The following is a 26316-nucleotide window of genomic DNA, read 5'->3' as shown; positions in this document are numbered from 1 at the left end:
TTCAGGCATCAAATAGTACACCCACGTACAATATCAACGTATGGGGGTTCAAATCCTAGTTCTGGATCCTGATTTGTTTCCTGCTAATTCAAGGTATATTGGGAAGCAGTGATGGCTCAAGTAATTAGGTTCCTGCCATCTGGACTGAGTTCCTGGTTCCAGCCTTTCACCAGTCTCAGTCTCAGTCATCAGGGACATTCGGGGACTGAACCAGCAAATGGTAGAGCACTCTGTCTCTCTCATAAATAAATAACTGCAGAGACGATGTCAAAAATTTAGAAAATTCTAAATGATTAGCATCAGATTCTTAGTGAAAAAGCCAGGTGTTTGTAAATATGGTGTTCTTCAGATTTCTTGAGATAGAGGAGTGAAAAGCAGGGAAAGAATGATGTAGATTTTTTCCATCTTGATTTGTTTAATTTCTTATTGAAGACTATTATAAATATGGAAAAGGAAGCGGAGAGGCTGTTTCCTGTAATATAATTAAACAGACCTACTAGCAAGATTCATTTTACTTTCTTCTATGGTGAAATCTACATCAGGGTGTGGATACCAAAGGGCTTTTACAGGGTGTATTCTAGGCTACAAAAGATGTAACTGTATTTAATTGTTTTGCTTTGAATTGCTAAGTGGAATTAACTTCTGGAGAAAGGTTCTAGCAAAAAGTTCAGTTCTAAGTGCTAATACTAGGACAGAACAATGTTATGAGCATACTTTTGACTATGTTACGGCATGAGAAAGTAGGAGAAAATGAGAGACAACCATTATAAAAATAAGAAAGGGATAAAAAGGAGAAGAAAAATAGAAGACAGTGAACCAATACAGGGTGCTGGAATGCCACCAGCAGTCACCACAGAAGCCCTCAGTTATACCTTTCCAATGACTTAGATAAATGTCCAACTATGAAACAATGAGTCATGTAATATTTTCCAGTATGCAAACACTTAATTTGTCTTATCTATGTTTTGTTTCTTTTCTTGTTATTCATAGTCTTTATTGAGCATCCGAGGCTCCCTTTTCTCTCCAAGACGCAACAGTAGGGCGAGCCTTTTCAGCTTCAGAGGTCGAACAAAGGATGTTGGCTCTGAGAATGACTTTGCGGATGATGAGCACAGCACTTTTGAGGACAATGACAGCCGAAGAGACTCTCTGTTTGTGCCACACAGGCATGGAGAACGACGTCACAGCAATGTCAGCCAAGCCAGCCGCACCTCCAGGGTGCTCCCCATTTTGCCCATGAATGGGAAGATGCACAGTGCTGTGGATTGCAATGGCGTGGTATCGTTGGTAGGGGGACCCTCTGCCCTCACATCTCCCACTGGGCAGCTCCTGCCAGAGGTGAGACTAAGTAAAACTGCAGCTGATGGGAGGGGAGCCGTAGGCTGATATAGGCAGGAGAATTTGGTCAAGCTATGAAATTATTTTGTCAAACTGTTCCATTTAGACTTTTCTACAAAGTAATTTAAAACATAGGTTGAGTCTCAATGTAATCAAAATGTTCTTTTATCATCATTACTACCATTGGAAATTTGTCACAAAACAAAATAATGTGTTAAACATGCTTAATATAATTGCATTGAGTGCAAGGAACTTAAGGTTAATAAATTGTATAAATATTCTGATAAAGAATTGCTATGTCAATGTTATTTTAAAAGAAGAATTTGATACTTCTACTTGAAGTATAATATTGGTCAATACATCTAAAGCCTATAAGGCAACATTCTCTCTCTTTGCAGATCAGAATACTCTAACATTTTTAGCATCCACTCAAATATCCAAGTTGTGATACTAAGTCCATTGCAAATTTGAATTGTAAAGACACCACTCAAAAAGTACCTGGTACAGAGTCAAGTGTGTTCATTTAGAACAGATGTCAATTTTTATGTTACTGTCATGAATTTCTTCTGTAAATAAATAGTCCCAAAACCATGCAGATGGAAAAGGATTTCAACTAAATACTAGACATTTATAGGGATATGTTATTAGCATTTCCATCATAAAACATTTGATGCCTTTAATGTTGGTATCAAATACAATTTCATTTGCCATTATAAAAATATTCCAACAATACTTTTTGATTATATTTTATAGTTTTATGAATCATATTGAAATTTCCTTTGTATAAATTTTTAACATAGCTCCATTGATTTTAACTGGATAAGCTCTTTAAGCCATATTAAAATGATATGGAATGAGTTTTCAGTCACCTAATAGAGGAGCTTCTTAATTTGGGGTTATAAAAATAGCCGTTGACACTTTTTTTTTCTTCATGTGGCCTCTCCCCTACCTCTTTCTCCCAGAGAACTGTCCAAGTGTCTTGGAACCAGATCAAGCCATGAATAAAGTAGGATTTCATAGTGGAAAAAAAAATCAGGAAAAATGAAAAATAATGCTAACTTTTCTTTAATGGTTCTCATAGCTTACTATGTACCAGATGCTGCCTAGTACCCCTTATATGTGTTAATTAATTTAACCACCACAATAAGCCTTTATGGTAGTTACTGATATTATCCAATTTTACAGAAGAGGAAAATGAGGCCCATGCATGGTGCAGCTAAGATCTAACAAGATGTATGCCGGATGTTGAACCTACATTCTGTCCATATTGAAAAATTACTTCCCATTGAAATTCTTAACTTTCTTAAATGGGAAAGAAGAGATGGCTAAGGAAACACACACGTTCATTGTAATCAATGTTTGTCAAAATGTTCTTCACCCTATGTTACACACACAAGAATCTCCTGGGATGATCCTTGGAAATGGAGATTCCTGGGCGACCCAGGCCTACTCAGACTGAGAATAATGTCTGGGACTCTCCCTCCCTCACATGTGTTCCACATGGCTCTTACAATAAAGTATGACCAAACTGAGCTTGACAAATATTAATTGGGGTAAACAAAAACAAATCCACCATTTCTTTGCATCCATACCAAGAGAACGTCAGTCTATCAGCCTACCAGAAACTGTTTAGCATTATTAGTGATCACCATAAGTCTTCTGTGTGATCTTTTTATTTCCTGCTTCCTCCGTCAGGTGCTTTGAGGCAGAGCACTTTGCTGTTGCACAGAATGAGCTGAAGGTGCAGACAAATGAGACCATCTCTGGGGACACCAGAGGGGAAATAAGAATGGAAAATAGATAGCTGTGGACAGATGATACCCTCCAAAACATACCGTTTCCTGTACTCCACAAAGAAATTAAATTGAGCAATTTAGCTTGAGAGAAAATTTTCTTGGTAGTACCATAAGTGGTTTTGGAAACTATCATTAAAAATTAGACAGATCCAGATTTGTACATATAGCCCTGTATAGAGCAGAAAAGGCTGATGAACTACACCTGACCATGTTTTTTTTTTTTTTTTAATTTGTTTATTAAAACTTTGCTCTGAGAACCACCCTTTTGATTTAAAGAACGTTATTTTTGGAAAGCGTTTAAAGTTTCTTCTCTCATTAATTTTCCTTCTCTTCTGCCTTAAAATTAATGTTACACTGACGCATATGGATATATATCATAATTAGTGATAATAAATCAACTGAGTGGAGGTTTTGGTTTTGAATATGTATGTATTTGAGGTATGCAGTTAGTAAAGATTAAAAATGTGGTAAAATTCTGCCCAATTTGAAATCCTGATGAATTTACTTTTAAATAAGAAAGTAGCAAATGATTGCATCATGGCTAAAACTCAAGTTCTCTCAACCATCTCCCAATTTGGTGTTATCTTCTCACATTAGAGTTTCAAAGTCAAGGGTAGGTCATTTGTACATGTAGTTATATTACAAGTGTAAGATAAAGTTATAGATAGGTTCTAAAATTTAGTTCTATTAAGAGGTATGTTGGGAAATATTATGTCTTTCATTAACAAAAACATTTTGCTACTGGCATTCATGTTTCGGGGAAAAATTATGAAAGGGGAAATGTAAATTATTTCATACATTGAACCAGATGAATGTATGTTTGTTATGCCCTAATAACTGAACGTGAGAGTCAATCAAGGAACAATATGTGTCAGTCTGACATCCCAGGTAGGATTGGTTGAAACTCTGAAAGATCACACAATAGCAGACATGATCCCTCTAGCCCAAACTCCAGGACAGAGGAATAGGAAAATCGATTTTGACAAACCCAGCCATTTACAAAATGTGAGAATCTGATAGACTTTCAAGCTTTGCCCAGGAATGATAATTCCTGCAGTATATAATGAGCTGTTTCCATATGAGAAAACAGGGTTAGCATTTAGTAAGTAACACCTATTATTGGAATGCTTTGTATTTTTGCTGTCCTGAAGAACAATGTTATTTAACCTGAAAATTTATTTCTAGGGCACAACTACTGAAACAGAAATAAGAAAGAGACGGTCCAGTTCTTACCATGTTTCCATGGATTTGTTGGAAGATCCCACATCAAGGCAAAGAGCAATGAGTATAGCGAGTATTTTGACCAACACCATGGAAGGTATGCCAAAGTCCCACATCATAGCTAATTTGCTTGTGCTTTGTTCATGATGAAAACAAATTTCCAATAAGTTCCAACTAAAAAAAACTTCCTGACAGCTCTTATAATCATCATTATATATTTTACTATATAATAACATGGATTCTACTGACTTGTCTAGATTTTTATATTTAGCTCCAGGAAGCTGCTGCAAGTTCAAGGTATATTTGGAATACTGCTTTCCTAGATAAACCTCTAAACTCTTGAAGCCTACTGTGTGCATGACATTGAAAATATTATAATGATAAATGCTTATCATTGTGACAGTGCTAACCCATTTGAACTGTATTAACTACTTGAAGCTCATGAAATAAGATTCCTTGATTTAACTAGAAATATGAATGAAAAATGTGAATTAGGATTTGATATTGAACTTGCTGAAGTAAAGTGTTCAAAATTTTTTAGTCGTATGTTTGCCTCTAACCAGAGTTTTACAATATTTCAACCATTTCTAGTTGCAGATTTTATCTGAGTAGTTAACATTGTGTTTAGAAGTGTGGATCTCGTAATGCCAAAATAAAGACTTTGGGGACAACTTGATCTTTGATAAAGTCCTGGCTCTGCCACATTAGCTGTGTTCATTTGTGACTCTGAATTTCAGTTCTCTCATCAGTAACATGTGAATAGATATTTAACCATAACGATGTTGTAATGATTAAGTAAGCTATCATATATAAAGCACTTATGTACTTGGCATGCAGAACACAATAAATAAATATTATTATTAGTTGCTCTATTGTTGTTATTTTTGTTAACATGTTTTTCCTTTCCATACTGAAAGTGAATGCAAACAACAACTATCAACTTCAGCTACCTGGAAAATACTTTCACATAAAATGTGTCCCATTCCCTCCTTTGCCCTCTTCTTTCCTTCCCTCTCTAGTTCCCCTTCATATTTTCATGTAAAGTGTATCCCATCCCTCTCTTTTTTCAACTCCCCCTTGTGCCTCCTCCCACATGTGTGAGTGTGTGTTGTGTGTATGTCAAAAGAGAAAGAGAAAAAACAATGAGGCCAAGAGAGACAATGTTGATGTTGCTTATAATTTCTCTTAAGATTGGGTAGATTCTTGAAGTAATTATTTTCTAATCTGAATGCAAAGATCCCATGATTCATACCAGTACCAAAGCTGAAAAGTCACAGCTAGAAAAAACTCACAGAATAGATGACTATATACATCACAAACAAGTCAGTATTATAAGACCCAATATTCATAATGTCCTGGTACAGTATCAGAAACCTTTACACTGAATTCAATGGAATATTAAACTCTAGTACGTTCTTCCCCAACCTCGCCTGCGTTAGCTTGCAATCCCTCTTCCCCCCCAGCTGCCAGTAGCTTGCTCCTCCCTGTCCCTCCAGGTAAATGTTTTGAAGATTCTCTGGTCTTCTGCTCCTTGCCATAGCAAAACCACTGAGAGGAAGCTGCCAGTGGTTCTGCTACCGATGTCAGCAGTATGTCTGCTCCCTAAAGCAGGAAGTAGAGAAGGAGACAGGGTAAGTCTAAATCAACAGTCGTACTTTGCACTTCTGATAGCGTTAAGTTTGAGCTAACATAAGAAGTTATTTAAACACATCAAATTACCACAAGATTGGACTTGTCCACTAACTACTATATAGAGTTCAAAATGAATTGCACCAACACTGTCCTCTGTAGAAATATATCTCATGGAGTTGCTTCTTTAGGATGGAAAGAATGTTCTAGGAAGCAGTAGGCTAAGAGTGTTTTGGTTTACATATCTACTGAGTTCTTTGTATTTTTGTGAGGGACAATGGCTGAGTTTTTGTTCTGTTTTATTGGTTAGGTAAAATGAGCAGTAGACTTTTCTTTCCAAACACTTCGAGTGTGGCATTGGTCAAGGTTGGTTATTAGGCATTGGTCAAGGTTGGTTATTAACAATACGTAACACATACATGTATACAGAGCTGACTTTAATTCAGTCCCTTTTATTTATTTTTTTTAAATTTCTGTTGTTCCTGATAATGGTGGAAAGTTTTCTTGTTTGATGTAAATTGTTTATTTGGGGATTGTTTCTTGTAAGTCTAATCATGGTTTAGTTCACTTTCCCTTTTTGTGGACCAGGCTTGTTGATCCGGCAGCAATATTTATTTTCCTCCTTTGTAACTACAGCCAAGTCTTCATTGTCCAGAGTACTGAATAGCCTCATACTTAATGAAGCAGTATGGATGAACAAAATGAATGGTTTGCTTTTCAAGTTTTTAAAAAACAAAAATAATAAATACTTTCTGGTCGTGCCCTTGAGATTGACATTAAGAGGGTGAGTTAGGATCACCTGAGGAGTCAAGTTGAGATAGCAAAAGGTATAAACTTAATTGCAAATAATTTACTGTGGATAACACACATAGGACTAATGGAGGAGTGGCTGTAGTTCTCAGAGCTTCATTTTGTTTCAAAGTGCACGATTCTCTTTTTTGGAATGAATGATCAAATGCTTTTATTTTAGAAATTAACTTTGCTCCAGTTTTTCCCGGTGTCAAGATGAGTACCACCTGCTGAATTTTCCTTTATGAACTCTTCTGATTTATTTTTTGTGCAATTGTTTTTTGCTTCTGTTTGTTTACAAATGGTAGCTAGCATTCAAAAAATTATTCTGACAGAATATAAAGTGAGATTTTGTAAAATTTTTGCTATCTGCTATGAATGGTTATATCTCCTGTTTATCATAAGAATAAATATGATGTTATCTAAAGTCTTAAAAGCATTTACAAAATAATTACAATATAAAATTATATTTATGCTATTCTCTGATTTACAATTCAAGTATTCTTTGTGTTTAAAAAATAATGGAAATAAATTTTGCACTTGAAGAATTTCAATATCCAAAGAAACAACTGAAGAATCTACCTTAAATGGAACTCTGTTGTAAAAAAAAAGGCAAATTAATTTGTTTTAGAGAATTGGTTAACTTGATGATGGCATTACTTTGTGTCACATGTTTACTAGCAAAGCAAAGAATTATAACCTGTGCTTGTGATCGTGAATTTCATATTCAGGTGTCTCCCTTAAAAATTTTAGTTTGTCATTATCTGTAGCAGGTATGGAGGAACATTCCAGTTTTTTAAATAGTTACAATAAAGTGGAATTATGCCATGGATGGAAAATGAAGAAATCTCCCTCTATTTCATTGCTAAAGAGTGGTGGTCTCATGTTTGGCAGGGCAGGTGCTAGGGTATGAAGCCATGCTATTAGCAGAAAACAACAAACTCTTCATTCTTTTCCAATCAAGGTTTGGTGAAGAGATCATCTTGCCAAAGGAAGAGGGTAGACAAATTTTCCACTTCCCAATTCACCAAAATTATTTATCATATCTACTGACTTTTGGTATTTTGGATATCACTTTAGAGATTTGTGCATTTGTATATCTTTAAATCCAGTTTATTTAGTTGCAATTCTCCTTGAAGCAATCATGTGCTTTCTTGTGAAAATGTACTTTAACACAAAAGTTTGTATCATAGGTTTGGTATGATATAGATTTCAGTATATTAAATTAAATGCATACCATGAGAATTTATGAGTTCTACATGTGTTCCAGCTAAAATCCTGTTGTGTTTTGCCAGTAGTACATGAATTCCTCTTTGTGAAACGTTGGTTTATGCTGACAGGAAGGACCTTACCTTCTCAGGTTGGCAACTTCCTCTTTTTTTTGCGCCCTCCAGTTAGAGAAAAGGAACCGTGTTGAGTATAACATACAAGCCTATAGCCTGTTGCTTCATGTGAGACTTTTGAGCCAAGACTTGTAACAACAAAATTATCTCATTAAAAGACTCCCCCCAAAAAAGAACCCATATTTAACCTAAGAAACTGAGATTAGCATGACGGATTAAGGCTTCTAGGATATTTTCTGTAAAGAAATCTTTGATGAGATGTATCATCTTGCTTTATTGGGATCATGTATGATTTCTAAGTATACTTAATGTAACATTTATTAAATACATTTAATTTCTTATGACCTTACAAATACTTATCAGTACAATTTTATCATAAAATCTTGGAAACTATCTTTGGCCAAAATAAATTTGGGAAGTTTACTAGTACCCACTTGTTCAATGACAGCAGACCAAATGTGAAATTTTGTTCTTGTACCACTATCAGCTTAATCCATAATGTATTTTAACAACTTTAGATTTTTTTTGAAGAAAATTACTTTAAAGCCAAAGACTACTTATAGAAATTTAACAGTTTTATTGAGAATTCCAACTTCTTTTCTTCCAGAACTTGAAGAATCTAGGCAGAAATGCCCACCTTGCTGGTATAAATTTGCTAACATGTGTTTGATTTGGGACTGCTGCAAACCATGGTTAAAAGTGAAACATCTTGTCAACCTGGTCGTGATGGACCCTTTCGTTGATCTGGCCATTACCATCTGCATTGTCTTAAATACTCTCTTCATGGCCATGGAGCACTACCCCATGACAGAACAGTTCAGCAGTGTATTGTCCGTTGGAAATCTGGTAAGGCTAAATAAGGGTTTCTCTTCCCATTGAAAGAGTCCATGGTTGCTTTTGTGAATTTCATATGTCATTCTAAAATTAAGTATCAACTAATTGGCAATATTCATCTGGCAGCAAAAGTGTAATACCGTTTTTTAAAATTAAGAATATATTGCTACTATTAAACACATGCATAAGACATATAAATTTTATTTTCAAATCATTTAGGATTGAATTTAAATTGCTCACTCTTGGAGAATATTCTTTTTTTTTTTTTTTTTTTGACAGGTAGAGTTAGACAGTGAGAGAGAAAGATGGAAAGGTCTTCCTTCTGTTGGTTCACCCCCCAATGGTTGGTTCACCCCTCCTGCTCTCTTATGCGGGTGCAGGGGCGCAAGCACTTGGGCCATCCTCCAGTGTCCTCCGGGGCCACAGCAGAGAGCTGGACTGGAAGAGGAGCAACTGGGACTAGAACCCGGTGACCAAGTGGAATGCTGGCGCTGCAGGTGGAGGATTAACCAAGTGAGCCACGGCGTCAGCCCCCTGGAGAATATTAATATATGACATATTTCCTAAGTATTTAGAAAAAAATCTTTAGGATAGATCTACATTTACCAAGCAAATTATAAAATATGAGAAGCTAGATAATTTTGAAATATTTGTAAATATTTTTAGATGGAGTCCTGGGGTAGGAAACCACATAAGAAGGATTATTATTATAATTTACATAATTCCTATAATATTGGTAATTTTTAAATATTAAGCTTTGCACATGTATTCATTTAAAATTAGTCTTACTGGCGCTGCAGCTCAGTAGGCTAATCCTCTGCCTTGGGGCGCTGGCACACCGGGTTCTAGTCCCAGTCGGGGCACCGGATTCTGTCCCGGTTGCCCCTATTCCAAGCCAGCTCTCTGCTGTGGCCAGGGAGTGCAGTGGAGGACGGCCCAAGTGCTTGGGCCCTGCACCCCATAGGAGACCAGGATAAACACCTGGCTCCTGCCTTCCGATAGGCGCGGTGTACAGGCCGCAGCGCACCGGCCGCAGAGGCCATTGGAAGGTGAATCAATGACAAAGGAAGACCTTTCTCTCTGTCTCGCTCTCTCACTGTCCACTCTGCCTGTCAAGAAATAAAAAAAATAAAAAAATAAAATTAGTCTTAGCATTCAGTAGATAAATGATACAGTATAGAAATAAAAGTAGAATAGTCTTAAACAAAGGAACCAAGTATGTAAAATTATGACTACTAATAGAAAATGCTTAAATTTGCTTGCACCTCCCAACTTGACGATTTAACATAGAAGCTGGATGCATGTACTTGCAATAATACACTCTAAAGTAAAATAGTCAATTACTTTAGCTAAGAATTAAAAACTACATTTTAAAATTATATTTCAAATATATCAACTAAATAAAATTATAAAATTAACATTCATTGGTCAATTACTTTATATTCAATACTAGAATAAATGGTTTATAGGAACTATCTCTCTCAGTTTCCACAAAGTCAATTCCAATCATAACTGAGGAAACTGCAGCCATGAGAAAGTTCAGAGAGCTATATCAGAGACTACTGTAAGCTGTGGTCACAAATTACAGAGTCTTAAAATAGGAAATGTTACCTATCCCAAATTTTCACCTCTATAAGTATCTCCTTAACTTTATCTTTAAATATCAGGTACTTTAAACATGAACACTTTATGTAGATGTATATTAGGAGACTAATCAAATGAGTATAAACAAAATTAAAGGGGATATATAACCTCTAGTATCCAAAGTCCATTTGGAACTAGCTCTAGGTTCCAACCTGGCAAGATTCAGGTTTCAACCAATGTCACTGAGAATTGGCTTCTTGCCCCACTTCTTTCCCATGTTTTCTTCATTTCTTCCTGGATAGTCTCATATTCTTGGCAAAGTTCTACCATTGTAGCTCCCTGAACAGAAACATCATGCTTCTTAAACTAGTAGTTTTCACTAAGCTTCAGGAATTGAATATGTTGACCTAGTTAAAGATAAATGATATTTCTAAACCAGTCAATCACTCTAGTTATAGGATTAGATTCCATAGAATTGTGTATTTGATCACATAAGAATCGTGTCTTTTCACTGAAGACAGAATAAATAAGTAGAATTATAAAAAAATATAGAATGTCATTACCAGGAGAAAAGAGACTAGATTATAGAAAGATAAAAACAATATATGGACAATTCAAAGTGAGATTTGTATTTTGTGTCAAGAAAGCTAAGATTTGCATTTAAAGTAAATCATGGAGTAGCCAAAGAGATAAATGAAGAGTACATGATCTCTTTAAAAACATACAGAAAATTTCCCAGGATAAGTGTGTATGGAAGTTCACAAAAGAAACCTCAACAAATTTAAAATGACTAAAATAATACAAAATGTTTTTCTGACAAAAATGAAATGAAATTAGTATCAATAGCATAAATAAATGTGGAAAATTCACAGATATGTGGAACTTAACACGTCTCTCAAAAAACTTATTGATTAAAGTAAAAATCATAACAGAAATTAGAAATTATTTTAAGATCAATGAAGATGAAAACACATCAAAACTATGGGGACAGTATTTATGGAAAAAATTAAACTGTAAATATCTGTCATTGTAAATTAAAGATCTCTGTGAGTGATATCCCAGTGGAAAGAACGGGCCATCAAAGAAGGAGGTACCTTTCTCTGAAGGGAGGAGAGAACTTCCACTGTGACTATGGCCTTGCCTAAATAAGATCAGAGTTGGCGAACTCAAGAGGCTTCCATAGCCTTGGCAGCTCATGACAAGAGCCTCGGGGGATTACTGACGTCATAAATAAGAGTGTCAATTGTTAAATCAACAACAGGAGTCACTGTGCACTTACTCCCCATGTAGGATCTCTGTCCTTAATGTTTTGTACTATGTGAATTAACAGTAAAACTAGTACTCAAACAGTACTTTATACATTGTGTTTCTGTGTGGGTGCAAACTGTTGAAATCTTTACTTAGTATATACTAAGTTGTATATAAAGATAATTTAAAATGAAAAAAAATCGTCAAAAAATGATTTTTCAACTGGATAATCCAGTGTTCTCTTAAGACAGTAGGACAAAAAGAGCAAACCAAACCCAAATTTAAGATGGAAAGAAATAACACAGAATAGAAAAAATTATAAAGAAATCAATAAACTCAATAATTTGTCCTTTGAAATGGCCTACCAAATTGACATTTAGCTATACTAAGAAAAAAAAAAAGAGAGAAGATCTGAATATCTGGAATGAAGAGATGCTGTCACCATAGACTTCACAGAAGTAAAAATGGGGCATAGAGCATGCTAATAATAAATGTATACCAACAAGTTAGCTAGGTAAAATAGGAAAAAAAAGTGAAATGGAAAAACTCTTAAAAAGTAACAAAGTAACAAACTACTGAAATTTACTTAAGTAGAAATGGAAAACCTGAATTGACCTGTAACAAAAAAAAACTGCTCATTCAGTAGTAAAAATGTTTCCCATAAAAAAAAAAAAAAAAAAAAAAAAAAAAAAGCTAAGCCCATGTAGTTTCACTGGTAAATTTTACCAAATGTTTAGTGAAGAGATAACATCAATTCCTAACGAAATGTTCCAAAATATGAACAGGAGATACTTACTGATTCATTTAATTAGGCTATAATTACTCTGATAGCAAAATCAAACACAGCCATTATAAGGAAAGAAAATTATAAACAATCAAATGAACAGACTTCAAAAATTCTCAACAAATTACTATTAAACCAAATCATACAACATATTTGTGTTCTTGGATTATATGCCCTTAAATAAATGGAATTTATCCTAGTAGTGCAAAATTGAAATAGCATAAGATATTAACTAATGCAGTATATCATGTTAATAAAAAGATACAATAATCTTAGTAGAAGCAGATCACATTTGGGAAAAAAAATGGATTTCTATGAGAAAGACACATATCAAACTTTAAATTGAGAGCAGTTTTTATCAGCCTGACAAAAGTTATCTAGAACATCCACACTCATATCAACACACTTTAAAAAAAAGATTTATTTTTTATTGGAAATCAGAGTTACATCTAGAGAAGAAGAAAAAGGTTTTCTGTCTGATGGTTCACTCCCAAGTTGCTGCAATGACCAGGTCTGAGCCAGGCCAAAGCCCATAGCTTCCATGGGTCTCCCATGTTGTTGGTAGGTCCCAACCACCTGGGTTATCTACTGCTGTTTTCCCAGGCCATTCACAGGGAGCTGGATGGGAAGTAGAACAAACGTGACAGAAACTGGAGCCCGTTTGGATGCCAGCATCACAGGCAGCAGCTTTACCCACTATGCCACAACTCTGGACCCCCCGCATCACACATTTAATGAAATTAGATGTTTACATTCTAAGAAAAGCACAAGACAAGGATGGATATTCTTGCCACTTCTCTTCAATATTGTAATGAAAGTTCTAAGCAAGGCAGTAAAAAAGGACTAAGTGACATCCAGAATGGAAAGAAGTAAAACCCTATCCACAGATGACGTGACTCCATATTTAGAAAATCCTATGGGCAGCGCTGTGGCGCCACCTGCAGTGCCAGCATCCCTTAGGGGCGCCAGTTCATGTCCGGGCGGCTCCACTTCTGCTCCAGCTCTCTGCTATGGCCTGGTAAAGCAGTAGAAGATGATCCAAGTCCTTGAGCCCCTGCACCCACTTGGGAGACCCAGAAGAAGCTCTGGCTCCTGGCTTTGGACGGGTGCAGCTCTGGCCGTTGCGGCCATCTGGGGAGTGAACCAGCAGATGGAAAACCTCTGTCTCTCTCTCTCTCTCTCTCTCTCTCTCTCCCTGCACTTCTGCCTCTCTGTAACTCTGCCTTTCAACTAAATAAATAAATATTTAGAAAAAAAAAGAAAAAAATGCTATGGAATACAGACACATGCACACACACACACACAAACACACATGCAACTATTAGAACTTGTGAAGAAGCCCACCAATGTTGAAAAGTACAAGATAAATATATACAAATGAATTATAATTCTTGTACACTATTAATGACAAAAAATTAAATTGGAAAAATTATATTTATAACAGCATCAAAAGAATAAGAAACAAATAAGTTTTTAAAAGTAAGGTAAGTACAAGGAAGTACAAAACATAGTGGAAAGAAATTAGGAAAGTATTAAATAAATAGAGAACATTGATTGTTCATGTATTGGAAGACAACATTATTGATAATACTCACCAAACTGATCTACATATTTAATGCAGTTCTTTTTAAAATCAGTGGCCTATTCTGCATAAATTGGTAAGAAAATTTTAAATTTCATATAGAAATACAAGTGACCATGTGCTAAAATGATTTTAATTGTTTCTCTAAGAATGTCAGAAAACTCACATTTCCAAATGTAAACACTTTGTACAAAATGAGAGTAAGACAGTTTGTTAGTGGCAAAAGGATTAACACATAAATCAATGAAACAAAATTGACCATGCCATGGTAAACACATTTATGTTCAACTGATTCTCAACAAAACTGTCAAGACAACTGAGGAAAGGAGCATTTTCCACAAATGGTATTAGGGTAAGTAGGTATGCACATACAAAGAATAGAATTGAACTCTTATCTAAAAAATACACAAAAATTAAATCAAAATAGACCGTAGACTAAATGTAAGAGTTAAGAGTACAAGCTATTAGAAGTAAATTGAGAAACAAATACTCATGTCCTAGAGTTAAGCAGCGATTTCTTAAATATGAGACCAAAAGAACAAGCAACATAAGAAAGGTAAATAAGTTGAAACTTCCTCAAAATTAAAACATTTGTGCTGTAAATGATATTATCAAGAAAGTGAAAAGGCAATTGTAGAGTAGAAGAAGGTAATTTCAGGCCGGCGCCCCGGCTCACTAGGTTAATCCTCCACCCTGTGGCGTTGGCACACCATGTTCTAGTCCCGGTCGGGGTGCCGGATTCTGTCCCGGTTGCCCCTCTTCCAGGCCAGCTCTCTGCTGTGGCCCGGGAGTGCAGTGGAGGATGGCCCAAGTCCTTGGGCGCTGCACCCCATGGGAGACCAGGAGAAGCACCTGGCTCCTGCCTTCGGATCAGCGCGGTGCGTCGGCTGCAGCTCGCCGGCTGCGGCGGCTTTTGGAGGGTGAACCAATGGCAAAGGAAGACCTTTCTCTCTGTCTCTCTCTCTCTCTCACTGTCCACTCTGCCTGTCAAAACAACAACAACAACAACAACAACAACAACAAAACACAAACAAAAAAACAAAAACGGTAGAGTTAGAAACATACCAGGGGATTCCAATAAAATCCCATCAAAGTGGCATGTACCAATGACATCTCACTAGTCCCAGTGATCAATTTCTGTTCACAATTGATCATAATGATAGGACTGAGAACCAAAGGGATCACATAAACAAGAATAGTGTCTGCAAATACTAGCTGATAGAATCAAAAAGGGAGAGAATGATCCAACATGGGAAGTGAGATACACAGCAGACCCATAGAATGGCAGATGTCCTAAACAGCACTCTGGCCTCAGAATCAGCCCTTAAGGCATGTGGATCCAGCTGAAAAACCCATGAGAGTATTTCAGGCATGGAAAGCCAAGACACTCTGGGGGAAAAAAAAAAAAAGACTAAATAAAAGATCTCCGCGAGTGAGATCCCAGTGGAAAGAACAGGTCATCAAAGAAGGAGGTACCTTTCTCTGAAGGGAGGAGAGAACTTCCACTTTGACCATGGCCTTGTCTAAATATGATCAGAGTGGGTGAACTCAGGGGGCTTCCATAGCCTTGGCAGCTCATGACAAGAGCCTAGGGTGATTACTGATGCCATAAACAAGAGTGTCAATTTGTTAAATCAACAACAGGAGTCACTGTGCACTTACTCCTCATGTAGGATCTCTGTCCTTAATGTGCGGTACATTGTGATTTAATGCTATAACTAGTACTCAAACAGTATTTTTCACTTTATGTTTCTGTGTGGGAGCAAACTGTTGAAATCTTTACTTAATGTATGCTAAACTGATCTTCTGTATATAAAGAGAATTTAAAATGAATCTTGATGTGAATGGAAGGGGAGAGGGAGTGGGAAAGGGGAGGGTTGCGGGTGAGAGGGACATTATGGGGGGGAAGCCATTGTAATCTATAAGCTGTACTTTGGAAATTTATATTCATTAAATAAAAGTTAAAAAAAAGAAGGTAATTTCAAATCACATACCTGATGGTGACTATTATCTAACTAAATAGCCTGAAAGATCACCAACAAAGAGGTAGATAATTCAATTTAAAAGTTGCAAAAGGATTTTAATAGATATTTTGACAAAGAAGCTATGCCCTTGCCAATGAGCACATAAAAGATGATCAAGCATTAGTCCTTAGAAAAAGGGAATCAAAACCAAATGTGATACCACTTTACCTTCACAAGCATGGTTAGAATCAGAAAGAAAGATAAGAACAATTTTTTGGCAAGTTTGTAGAGAAATTGAAATGTCTATGCATAAACATCACCTTGCAAAATAATTAACTGATCCTCAAAATGTTAGCGGTATGCCGGCACCATGGCTCAATAGGCTAATCCTCCGCCTGCGCGCCTGCACACCGGGTTCTAGTCCCGGTCAGGGCGCCAGATTCTGTCCCGGTTGCTCCTCTTCCAGTCCAGCTCTCTGCTGTGGCCCGGGAGTGCAGTGGAGGATGGCCCAAGTGCTTAGACCCTGCACCTGCATGGGAGACCAGGAGGAAGCACCTGGCTCCTGGCTTCAAATCAGTGTGGTGCGCCAGCTGCAGCGCTCCTGCTGCCATTGGAGGGTGCACCAATGGAAAAAGGAGGACCTTTCTTTCTCTCTCTCTCTTTTTTTTTCTCTCTCTCTCTCACTGTCCACTCTGCCTGTCAAAAAAAATAAAAATAAAAAATGTTAGCGGTATAATTATCACATGACTCAGCAGTTCTAGTTTGGGTTATATACCCAAGAGGATTAAAGACGTAGTTTCACATGAGTGCTCATAAGGGCTAGAGAGATAAGACGCAGAGCCCCAGGCAGTGTTCATAAGAAGTCAGATGCATCTTTCATTAGCAAATACAGCTGTTAAATTCTATTCTATTGATCCATGTATTTTTCATAACTCGATGAAACTTAAATATACTCAAATATTAAATTTTGAGTTGAATACAAAGCACTTGAGGGTACCAATTCATTGACTTCAAACCAATTTTTAAAATACAAAATTTAATTTTGATTTATTGGGAGTATATTAAATTACTCAATAATAATTTACCTTTCAAGATCATTCACTCATGTATAAAATACGTTTCTCATTTAGGTCTTCACTGGAATCTTCACAGCAGAAATGTTTCTCAAGATTATTGCCATGGATCCATATTACTACTTTCAAGAAGGCTGGAATATTTTTGATGGTTTTATTGTGAGCCTTAGTTTAATGGAACTTGGTTTAGCCAATGTTGAAGGATTGTCAGTTCTTCGATCATTTCGGCTGGTAAATTAACTGGAAGTGTCTGTAATATTTATTCTCATGAATAATTTTATAGTTTTCATTCTTATTTTATAACAATTATAAGATTTCACATAATTATAATATTATTTGAATCCATTTGTAAAACAAACCAATTGCTTCATGAGATAATAGCTGCATCTTCATTGTGCCTTTCTATTTTTGAAAGTCAGAGAGACAGAGAAGAGAGCAAGAGAGAGAAAGAGAGAGAGGGTGAGGGTGAGAGAGAGAGAGAGAGAGAGAGATCCCTCTACTGATTCACTGCCCCAATTCCTGAAACTTCTAGGATTGGAATCTAAAGCCAAGAGCCACAAATTCAATCTAAGTCAAACACATGGATTGCAGAGACCCAACCACTTGAGCCATCATTTGCTGTTTGCTAGGGTGCACATTTGTAGGAAACTAGAATTTGGGGCAAAGCTTGGACTCAACTCCAGGTACACGATAGGGGACACAGGTGTCCTAACTGGTGACTTAAGTGCTAGGACAAAACTCTTACCTACACCATAGTTTTCATGAATATATTAAACTTAGTCAAATAATAGTCAATATTTCTCTCCTGAGTAATTGAATGACAGGTACAATGGCGAGGAAGAATAGGGAAGTCACAAATAAAACTCAAATCACAATTAAGAATACCATAGGCACTTGTCAGTTATCTAAGGCTTGTGTTAACTATACAGTAGGAGGCATTGTCAGGAGGGAAGATGGAATCCATTTACTGTCAGGGGCTCAGGAATTATGGAGTTGTTCCTTGCCCATTTTGTCCCCATAGAAGCCATGGCTTAGAATAGGGCGCAGCTGAGGGGAGGATAAACAGAAAGAGCTCCCCACACATCTGCTCCTTCAGTCAAATCAGAAAGTTACCAAATCTACTCCCTGTGTAGAGCTGCCTGCAATACATTCTGTTAATGTTAAAGAAAGCATATTTCATTTGATCTTTGTATTTCATAAATTTTATGATATTTTAAAATTAAGAAGTAAAATTTAATTTCACACATATCCATTGAAACTTGATATCTTTTATTGTACAGTTTCCTTGATTTGGCTCTAAGCTTTTGTGATTTATTTTCAGAGAGATTGCTTATGATTACTAAACACAAATTCCTGTAGGTGATAAATTTCAATGCTGATATATCTCCAGACTTGGTTGTTAAATCTGTTCATAAAATTTCTCTTACAACTTTCAAATTTCAAATTTGAGTTACAATCCAACTATCCTTCCCTTACCTCATCCTCAAGGATAACTATGAACCTAACATGAAGCTATAAGGATGCAAGAAATGCAAAAAAAAATAAAACTGATTATATGATAAATATAAGCAACTATTTTTTTTTATTTTTTTTATTTTTTTATTTTTTATTTTTTTGACAGGCAGAGTGGACAGTGAGAGAGAGAGACAGAGAGAAAGGTCTTCCTTTGCCGTTGGTTCACCCTCCAATGGCCGCCGCAGCCGGCGCGCTGCGGCCGGCTCATCATGCTGATCTGAAGCCAGGAGCCAGGTGCTTCTCCTGGTCTCCCATGCGGGTGCAGGGCCCAAGCACCTGGGCCATCCTCCACTGCACTCCCTGGCCACAGCAGAGGGCTGGCCTGGAAGAGGGGCAACCGGGACAGAATCCGGCGCCCCGACCGGGACTAGAACCCGGTGTGCCGGCGCCGCTAGGCGGAGGATTAGCCTAGTGAGCTGCGGCGCCGGCCATAAGCAACTATTTTTAAGAAATATTTAGTAAATCTTCATGATAATGTTTTGTAGTTTTGGGAAATAGAAAGCATATCATTAGTTTTTTTGCTTAATGTTTCAGTTCTTTTGCATAAATTATTCTCTAGAATACATTAGGCATATTGCTTCTAATATTTGCTACTTTGGGTGACTTAGAGACCATTAAACAATGTGCTACTCTCAGCTTGACATTTACTGATACTCAGAAATAAAACACTGCTGTTGTTTAACTGCAAATGGTACTTACAAGGCCTCTCTGAGTTCATACAACCAACGTGTCAAGCACAGTGGCAGAAGTCTACTTACACACTACACTGAGTGGACTAATTAAGTCACTGAAGACATAATGTTGAAAAAGTGCAACTTTTTACTTAAGTCAAAATACTTCTTCTTCAAATATAATAAATCTTTAAAAAATAGTCTGATGTTACAGCAACCTAAAGATACAGTTAGATTAAAGCAATTTAAAGACTGGAGGAAATTAGTTTATTTTTTCTTCTAATTTAAATGTTAGTATTATATGTACGTGTGCACTTCAGTATGATATTTCTGGAACACTGAAAAAAATATCTAATTTTAGATTTTAAATAATGAGAGCATTTAGGCAGACCCTGGGAGGAAGCGGTGATAGTCTGAGTGATTGTGTTCCTGTCACATGTGTGAGAGACCTGGATTGCATTCTGTCTTCTGGACTTGACCTAACACAGGCCAGGCCAGCCCATTGAGGGTATTTGAGAGGTGATCTAGTGATAATAATTCTCCCTGTCTCTCAGATAAGTAAATAACAGTTTTATTCATTGATTTATTACAGGTGTATTTATTTATTTTAAAAGAGTTACAGAGAGAGAGGGAGAGACACAGAGAGAGAAAGATCATCTCTCCACTGGTTCACTCCCCAGATGGCCACAATGGCAGGGGTAGGCCAGGCTGAATCCAGGAGCCAGGAGCTTCATCTGGGTTTCCCATGTGGTTGACAGGGCTCCAAACAGCTTCAGTCATCTTCAATTGCTGTTTTCAGGCTATTAGCAGGGAGTTGGATTGGAAGTGGAACAGCTAGCCTAGAACCATTGCCCATATGGAATGGTGATATTGCAGGTGGTGGCTTCACCCACTATGTAACAATGCCAGCCCCATCAATAAAATTTTAAACAATGCATTAAATAAATGTGAATCCCAATTTCTGTGAAATATAATATCTTCTGATTAACTACCATTAATCTCAAGTATTTTAGGTTCTTTTGAAAAGGGGACAGGAAATATGCTTGTGTAGTGTTCTGGAAATTTTGGTGTTTCTTGTTAACATGCCAATTTAAAAACTGTAAAATTATTTTATTTACAGCATGAATCATTTATGGATTAAAAATGCCCTATAATATCAGATAACTGTTACATTTGCTACATAATTGTTTGACATGTAAATAAACCCCTAATTTTACACCTGAGACTATTATACTATAAATTATTCCTGTAAATAAAATTATGAATCTTTTGAAATGCAAAAAACTAATGTTCTTCTTGCTTTTGTTTCCAGCTCCGAGTTTTCAAGTTGGCAAAGTCCTGGCCCACACTAAACATGCTAATTAAAATCATTGGCAATTCCGTGGGGGCACTGGGTAACCTCACCTTGGTGTTGGCCATCATTGTCTTCATTTTTGCTGTGGTTGGCATGCAGCTCTTTGGTAAGAGCTACAAAGAATGTGTCTGCAAGATTTCCAATGATTGTGAACTTCCACGCTGGCACATGCATGACTTCTTCCACTCTTTCTTGATCGTGTTCCGTGTGCTGTGTGGAGAGTGGATAGAGACCATGTGGGACTGTATGGAGGTCGCTGGTCAAACCATGTGCCTTACTGTCTTCATGATGGTCATGGTGATTGGAAACCTAGTGGTATGTAGTAAAAATATTTCCCTCATTTTCAGTAATAGATAATGTAACCATGACAAAGGATATTTAACTGAAGAACGTTGTGTAAATTTTCTGTGGTTTTCTTTCCAGAGTATTTCTAATTCTTCATTATTCACGCTGTCAGAGGCAGGAATGGTTTAGATTTTTAATCAAGGCAAACCCTTAAAATATCTTCTGAATCCAAATTGTATTTTCTCAACATATAATTTATTAGTCCATGGAAAGTAAAATTTCTAGATTGTATCTTTTATTTCTTGGACTAAAGTATGGATGTGTAACTAAGAATAGATAAAATTTTGTGAATACTAGCAGTAGTATCGTTGAAAATATTTCAAATTTGCATTTGTTACATATTTAAGTAAAAATATAATTTTCTCAGTTAAAAGCAATGGAGTATTTGGTGCCTACAATCTGTTGTATGGGCTAGGAACAATGATTAAAGAAACATAGCTATTTCTGTGTAAAATTAGCCATGCCCGGCATCAGTGCACTGAGTCTTACAGGAAATGACAATGGGAAGATGAATATGACAGAGTGATGGGAGACATATTCAAACAGGAGTGAAAATTGGAAGCATCTAACCCATGTCAAAAAGTGTGAAAACAAAATTCTGCATGTCAAGTTTACAAAATGGAAACATTGGTTTATCATAGCAAAGTTGATTTAGAAAATCATGGCTGAAATGCTTGTACCTGTAATATCTTTAATGACAGGTAAGCTTCAGTTTGATAGGAAGAAAGGTAGACCCTCTCCAATCAGGGAACAACGGATCCAGCAGCACGGAAACAGGACAGCAGACTTAGTGAAAAGAATCAGGCTTCTGTACTTTAATTATAAAGTAATTAAACTAAGTAGATTGATTCGTGTTCAAGTCACTGAGATAGAAAAATAACGAATATTTTAAAGTATATATTACTTTAATTTATATAGTTAATTCCACCCCCCCCCCAAACACACACAATAAAGTAACCTCCAATTACTCCAAGGAAGAAATAGAGAAAGAATTCTTCCTATTCAATTCTGGGTTTCAGCCTCCTCAACATTAGCTTAGATAATTGAAGTAACAAGAAGTATGAACGGTGTATAACCAGAAATATATCGGTGACTTAAGCACACACTGATTGTCCCATAGTTCTGTGGGTCAGGAGTTTGGTAGCAGCGAAGCAGTTGGTTTTGGTGCAGGTTCCCTAATGAAGTCACTGTCAAGATGTTGGCTAGGGCTACAGTTACCTTGACCGAGGCTAGAGGAAGGAGGTTCATGACTGTTGGCAAGAGTTCTCAGTTCACTGTTGACTGTTAGTTGAAGGCATCAGCTCTTCTCTATAGGGGACTTCCCACGGGACTGTTGAACATCCTCATGATGCAGTGACTGTTCTTGCAGAACAACTGATGTAAGACAGAAGGGGAGAAGAAGTTCCTCCTCTCATTCCTGTCTTGAAAGTCACACTCCATTGCTTCTGCCATATTGTATTCATTAGCGTCTAAGAAATCACGTAAGAAGAAATGTGGCCCTGTATCAAATAACTTTTGCGTGGGTGTGCATATGTGTACAATATTTTATTAACAATAATTGTATGTATTTATGGGCTACAGTGCAACATTTTAATATATGTATATAATGCATTCTGATGAAATCAAGGGGATCAGCATTTCCCCTTCTTTGACAGTAGTTTATGACTGGAGTGCTTTCTTCTATTTCTGCATAGAACATATAATAGATTATTATGAACCATAGTCACCTATTATGCTGTGTAACCCTTCCATATAATTCCTTCCATATAATTCTGATTTGGTATCCATATCAGATTCCCTCTCCCTCCCCTTTCCCTCCCAGCCTCTAGTAATCACAGCTCTTTCTTCAGATTGAGATTTTTTAGCCTCCACATAAGAGGCAGAACATGTGGTATTCCTTTCTGTATCTGTCTTATTTAATTTAAAACAATGTCTTCCAGTTCTATCCTATTTTGATACAAATGACCAGATTTCATCATTTTATGGCTAAATATTATTTATATATATGTCACACTTTCTTTATCTGTTCATTTTATTGTGCAACCTTGGTTGACTCCATATCTTTTGCTGTTGTGAATAATGCTCCAATATAAATTAATTCAGCCACTATAGAAAAAAAAAAAAAAACTAAAAATACTGGCCACTATTGTGGCACAGTGAGTTGAACTACAGCTTGGGATGCCCATATCCCACCTTGGTTCAAGCCCCAGCTATTCTGCTTCCAATCCAGCTCCCTGCCAAAATAACTGGTAAGGCAGTAGATGATGGTCCAACTACTTGGATTCCTGCCAGCCGCATAAGAGACCCAGATAGAGTTCTGGGCTCCTTGCTTGGGGCTAGCCCAACCCCAGATGTTGTGACCAGCAGATTTGGGGAGTGAATCAGAAAATTGAAAATTTCGCTTTCTCTCCTCTCTCTAGTGAATAAAACTTTTAAAAAAATCTAGAAATAAAATTGCCATATGATCCAGCAATCCTACTGATTGATATATGTTGAAAATCCATGTCCATTCATTGCTGCATTTATAGATATCTTTAAAGCCAACACAACCCTCAATGCAACTTTAAAATAGTTGCTTTCAGAAAAGTACAAGATTGCATAGAACAGAAGCAAAGAAAATCATAAGCTTGTATTATAGATTTGGCTTCCTATATTATATGTATTTGAAACATATTTGAAGAAGAGAAGAAAAGGCAGAGAACAGTATCCTTTACATCCGTGAATGATCAGATTGCAATAGGGTGTTCTGTGGGAGTAGTAACATATTAAGTTTGGGGCCAGATTGTGAAGAGAGTAATTTATGAAAAGGCTGACTGTGCATAATTAAGCAAACTTTTCCCTAGGCAATTCAACGCTACAGATGGATTTTGATCAAGACTTGATAATAAGCAAGTGATATATTGGTACAATTTATGTAGCAGGAGAATGTGGAGCGATTTAAAGAGGAACAATCTCAGCTTATCCAATATCATCTGTTAGTTTAGTGAAATAAAATGCATCTCTCTGATATATAATAGTACACAAAGTTCAAATTTAAAGAGACTTTCAGGAGCTATTAGGTATATATATCAGAGAGAAAGAAAGAGAGAGAAAGAAATGTACTCCCATTCACTTATTTGCCTGCCAAATACCTGTAGGGGCTAAAACTGGGCCTGGCTGAATCTCTAGTCTAGAAACTCAATTCAGATCTCCCACATGAGTGGCAGGAACCCACTTAATTACTTGATCCATCACCTCTGCCATCCAAGGCATGCTGTAGAAGGAAGCTAGAGTTAGAGGCCAGAAGCAGGTATTGAACCAAGTTTCTCTGATAGGGAGCACAAATGGATATCCTAATCAGCATCTAACTGCTAGGCCAAACACCGGCCCTGAATGTGGATCTCTTAAATTGACATTGATCCCACCAATGCCTGATGGAGATACCCTTTGGCAGCAAAAGAAATCTAAACAAAGATTAGCTTAGTCTACCCAAATATGTCTAGGAAAATCAGATCAATGGAAAGATAGTGGTGCAGAAGGCAGGTTGGACAGAAACATGGATAATAACAGCTATGGTTAGCTCAATGGGTCACCATATTCCAGGAGCTGTGCTGAGAGCCACGTGGATTCTTTCACTGAATCCTTACAAAGCTGAACATGGGGGAAATCACCGTATTTATTTTACAGATGAAGAAACTGAGGCTCAGATTGGTTGTGTTGCTTATCTAGAGTCATGGGGTTAGTAAGTGACAGAAATTTCGTTCTTGCCCTGCACATTAACTTTAAAAGATATGTCTCTCTGTTTTTCAAAAAATGTGTAGAAATAAGAGAAATGGGCAGATAGAAAGTAGTCTCTAGCCAGTAGCAGGTATTTTTAGAAAATTTTTGTTTATTTATTTGGAGGGCAAAATGACAGAGAGAGAGAAAAAGAGAGAGAGAGAGATTTTCTATCCACTGATTTAGTCACTCCCTAAATGGCAACAACAGCCAGTTCTGGGCCCAGCTGATGCCAGAAGCTAGGAACTCCATTCTGGTCTCCTACAATAGTAACAGAGACCCAAGCATGTGTGCCATCTTCTGCTGTTTTCCAAGGACACTAGCAGTGTTATCTGAACAAGTTAAGCTTTACAGAAGTCCATTTTCTCATCTATAAAACAGCCATAGTAACTACTGCTTCATGGAACTGTTGTAAGTCATATGAACCTTGTAAAACACTTGCCGTAAGTCAGACGCTTATGAAGAGTTCAATAAAAAGCTACTTATGTTATTATCTAGTGTCAATGCTGCTGGCTCTTTAAATGACATGGCTCTTTAAAGCATGTTTTTGATCTAAAAGAACTCCCAGTCTGTCAGCAACACTGTACTTGTTTACAAAAGAATCTAATCCAAAGTGATAGATATGTGAGAAATTTCCAAGGACAAGACGAGAAAGGGGAGAAGGCCATACAGATATAACAGCAAATGACACGTACACGTAAAGTAGTTGCATTAAAGTGGTATAGACCAGATCTCATGCTAGGAGTTCTGACTGATGTACATCAAAAAAATTCATCTTATAGGCAATGATAGTACCATAATAAGCTTTAGCAAAATAAATCTAGAAAGTACTTATCACCAAAAATGTTAGTTTTATTATAGATAAAAACAATATTAGATTTCCTTCTTTTATCTATTTTCATCTATATAAGAATTTTAAAGGCAAATCATAATAAACCGCAATTTTACCATGTAAATAATAAATTCCAGAAGTGAATGAGCCTCCGGCATCAGCTGTCACGGCATAGGGGCTCTAGGATGGGTCACTATAGACACTCAAAAGTACATGCAGTCCTTATTGGATTTTACACACTTTTATCTTCTGTGAATATTAATTGATTTACTTTTATTTATTTGAAAAGTAAGGAGACAGAGATAGATGGAGCGATCTTCCAGCTACTGGTTCACTCCTTAAATGCCCACAACCACTGGGACTGGGCCGGGCTAAAGCCAGGAGTCTGGACCTCAGTCTCCATCTGTGATGTGGGTGACAGTGCCCCAGTTACCTGAGCAGGAAGCTGGAATCTGAGGCACAGCCAGGACAGTTCAGGGACTCTGATATGGAACGCAGGCATTTCAGACATCATCTAAATCACTCCACCAGGTCCCTGCCATCAGTTTTATATTTTTGAAAACCACGGTTTATTAGTGTTCCACAAAGGAACTCTAAGCTTTACTAGCTTGATAGCAACAGCAATGCAGCAAGAACGTAGCATCGTTTCCATCGGAGT

At 36.9% G+C, this 26316-nt stretch overlaps 1 protein-coding gene across 8 annotated transcripts in view; it reads left to right on the top strand.

Annotated features, from left to right (window-relative positions):
* The window catches only part of SCN2A (sodium voltage-gated channel alpha subunit 2), a 132472-nt gene that overhangs the window by 69216 nt on the left and 36940 nt on the right, over positions 1–26316 (top strand). For all 8 annotated transcript variants that reach the window (XM_070071536.1, XM_070071534.1, XM_002712241.3 and 5 more), the window contains 5 exons: positions 991–1338; positions 4320–4452; positions 8724–8962; positions 17243–17416; positions 20684–21040. In XM_070071536.1, the coding sequence (XP_069927637.1) occupies positions 991–1338; positions 4320–4452; positions 8724–8962; positions 17243–17416; positions 20684–21040 (1251 nt within the window). The remainder of the gene's footprint in view (positions 1–990; positions 1339–4319; positions 4453–8723; positions 8963–17242; positions 17417–20683; positions 21041–26316) is intronic.

Source organism: Oryctolagus cuniculus, chromosome 3, assembly GCF_964237555.1.
Source record: "Oryctolagus cuniculus chromosome 3, mOryCun1.1, whole genome shotgun sequence".
NCBI classification, from domain to species: Eukaryota; Metazoa; Chordata; class Mammalia; order Lagomorpha; family Leporidae; genus Oryctolagus; species Oryctolagus cuniculus.
Note: the sequence above shows the minus strand (reverse complement) of the source record. Positions and strands in the feature narration are given on the sequence as shown.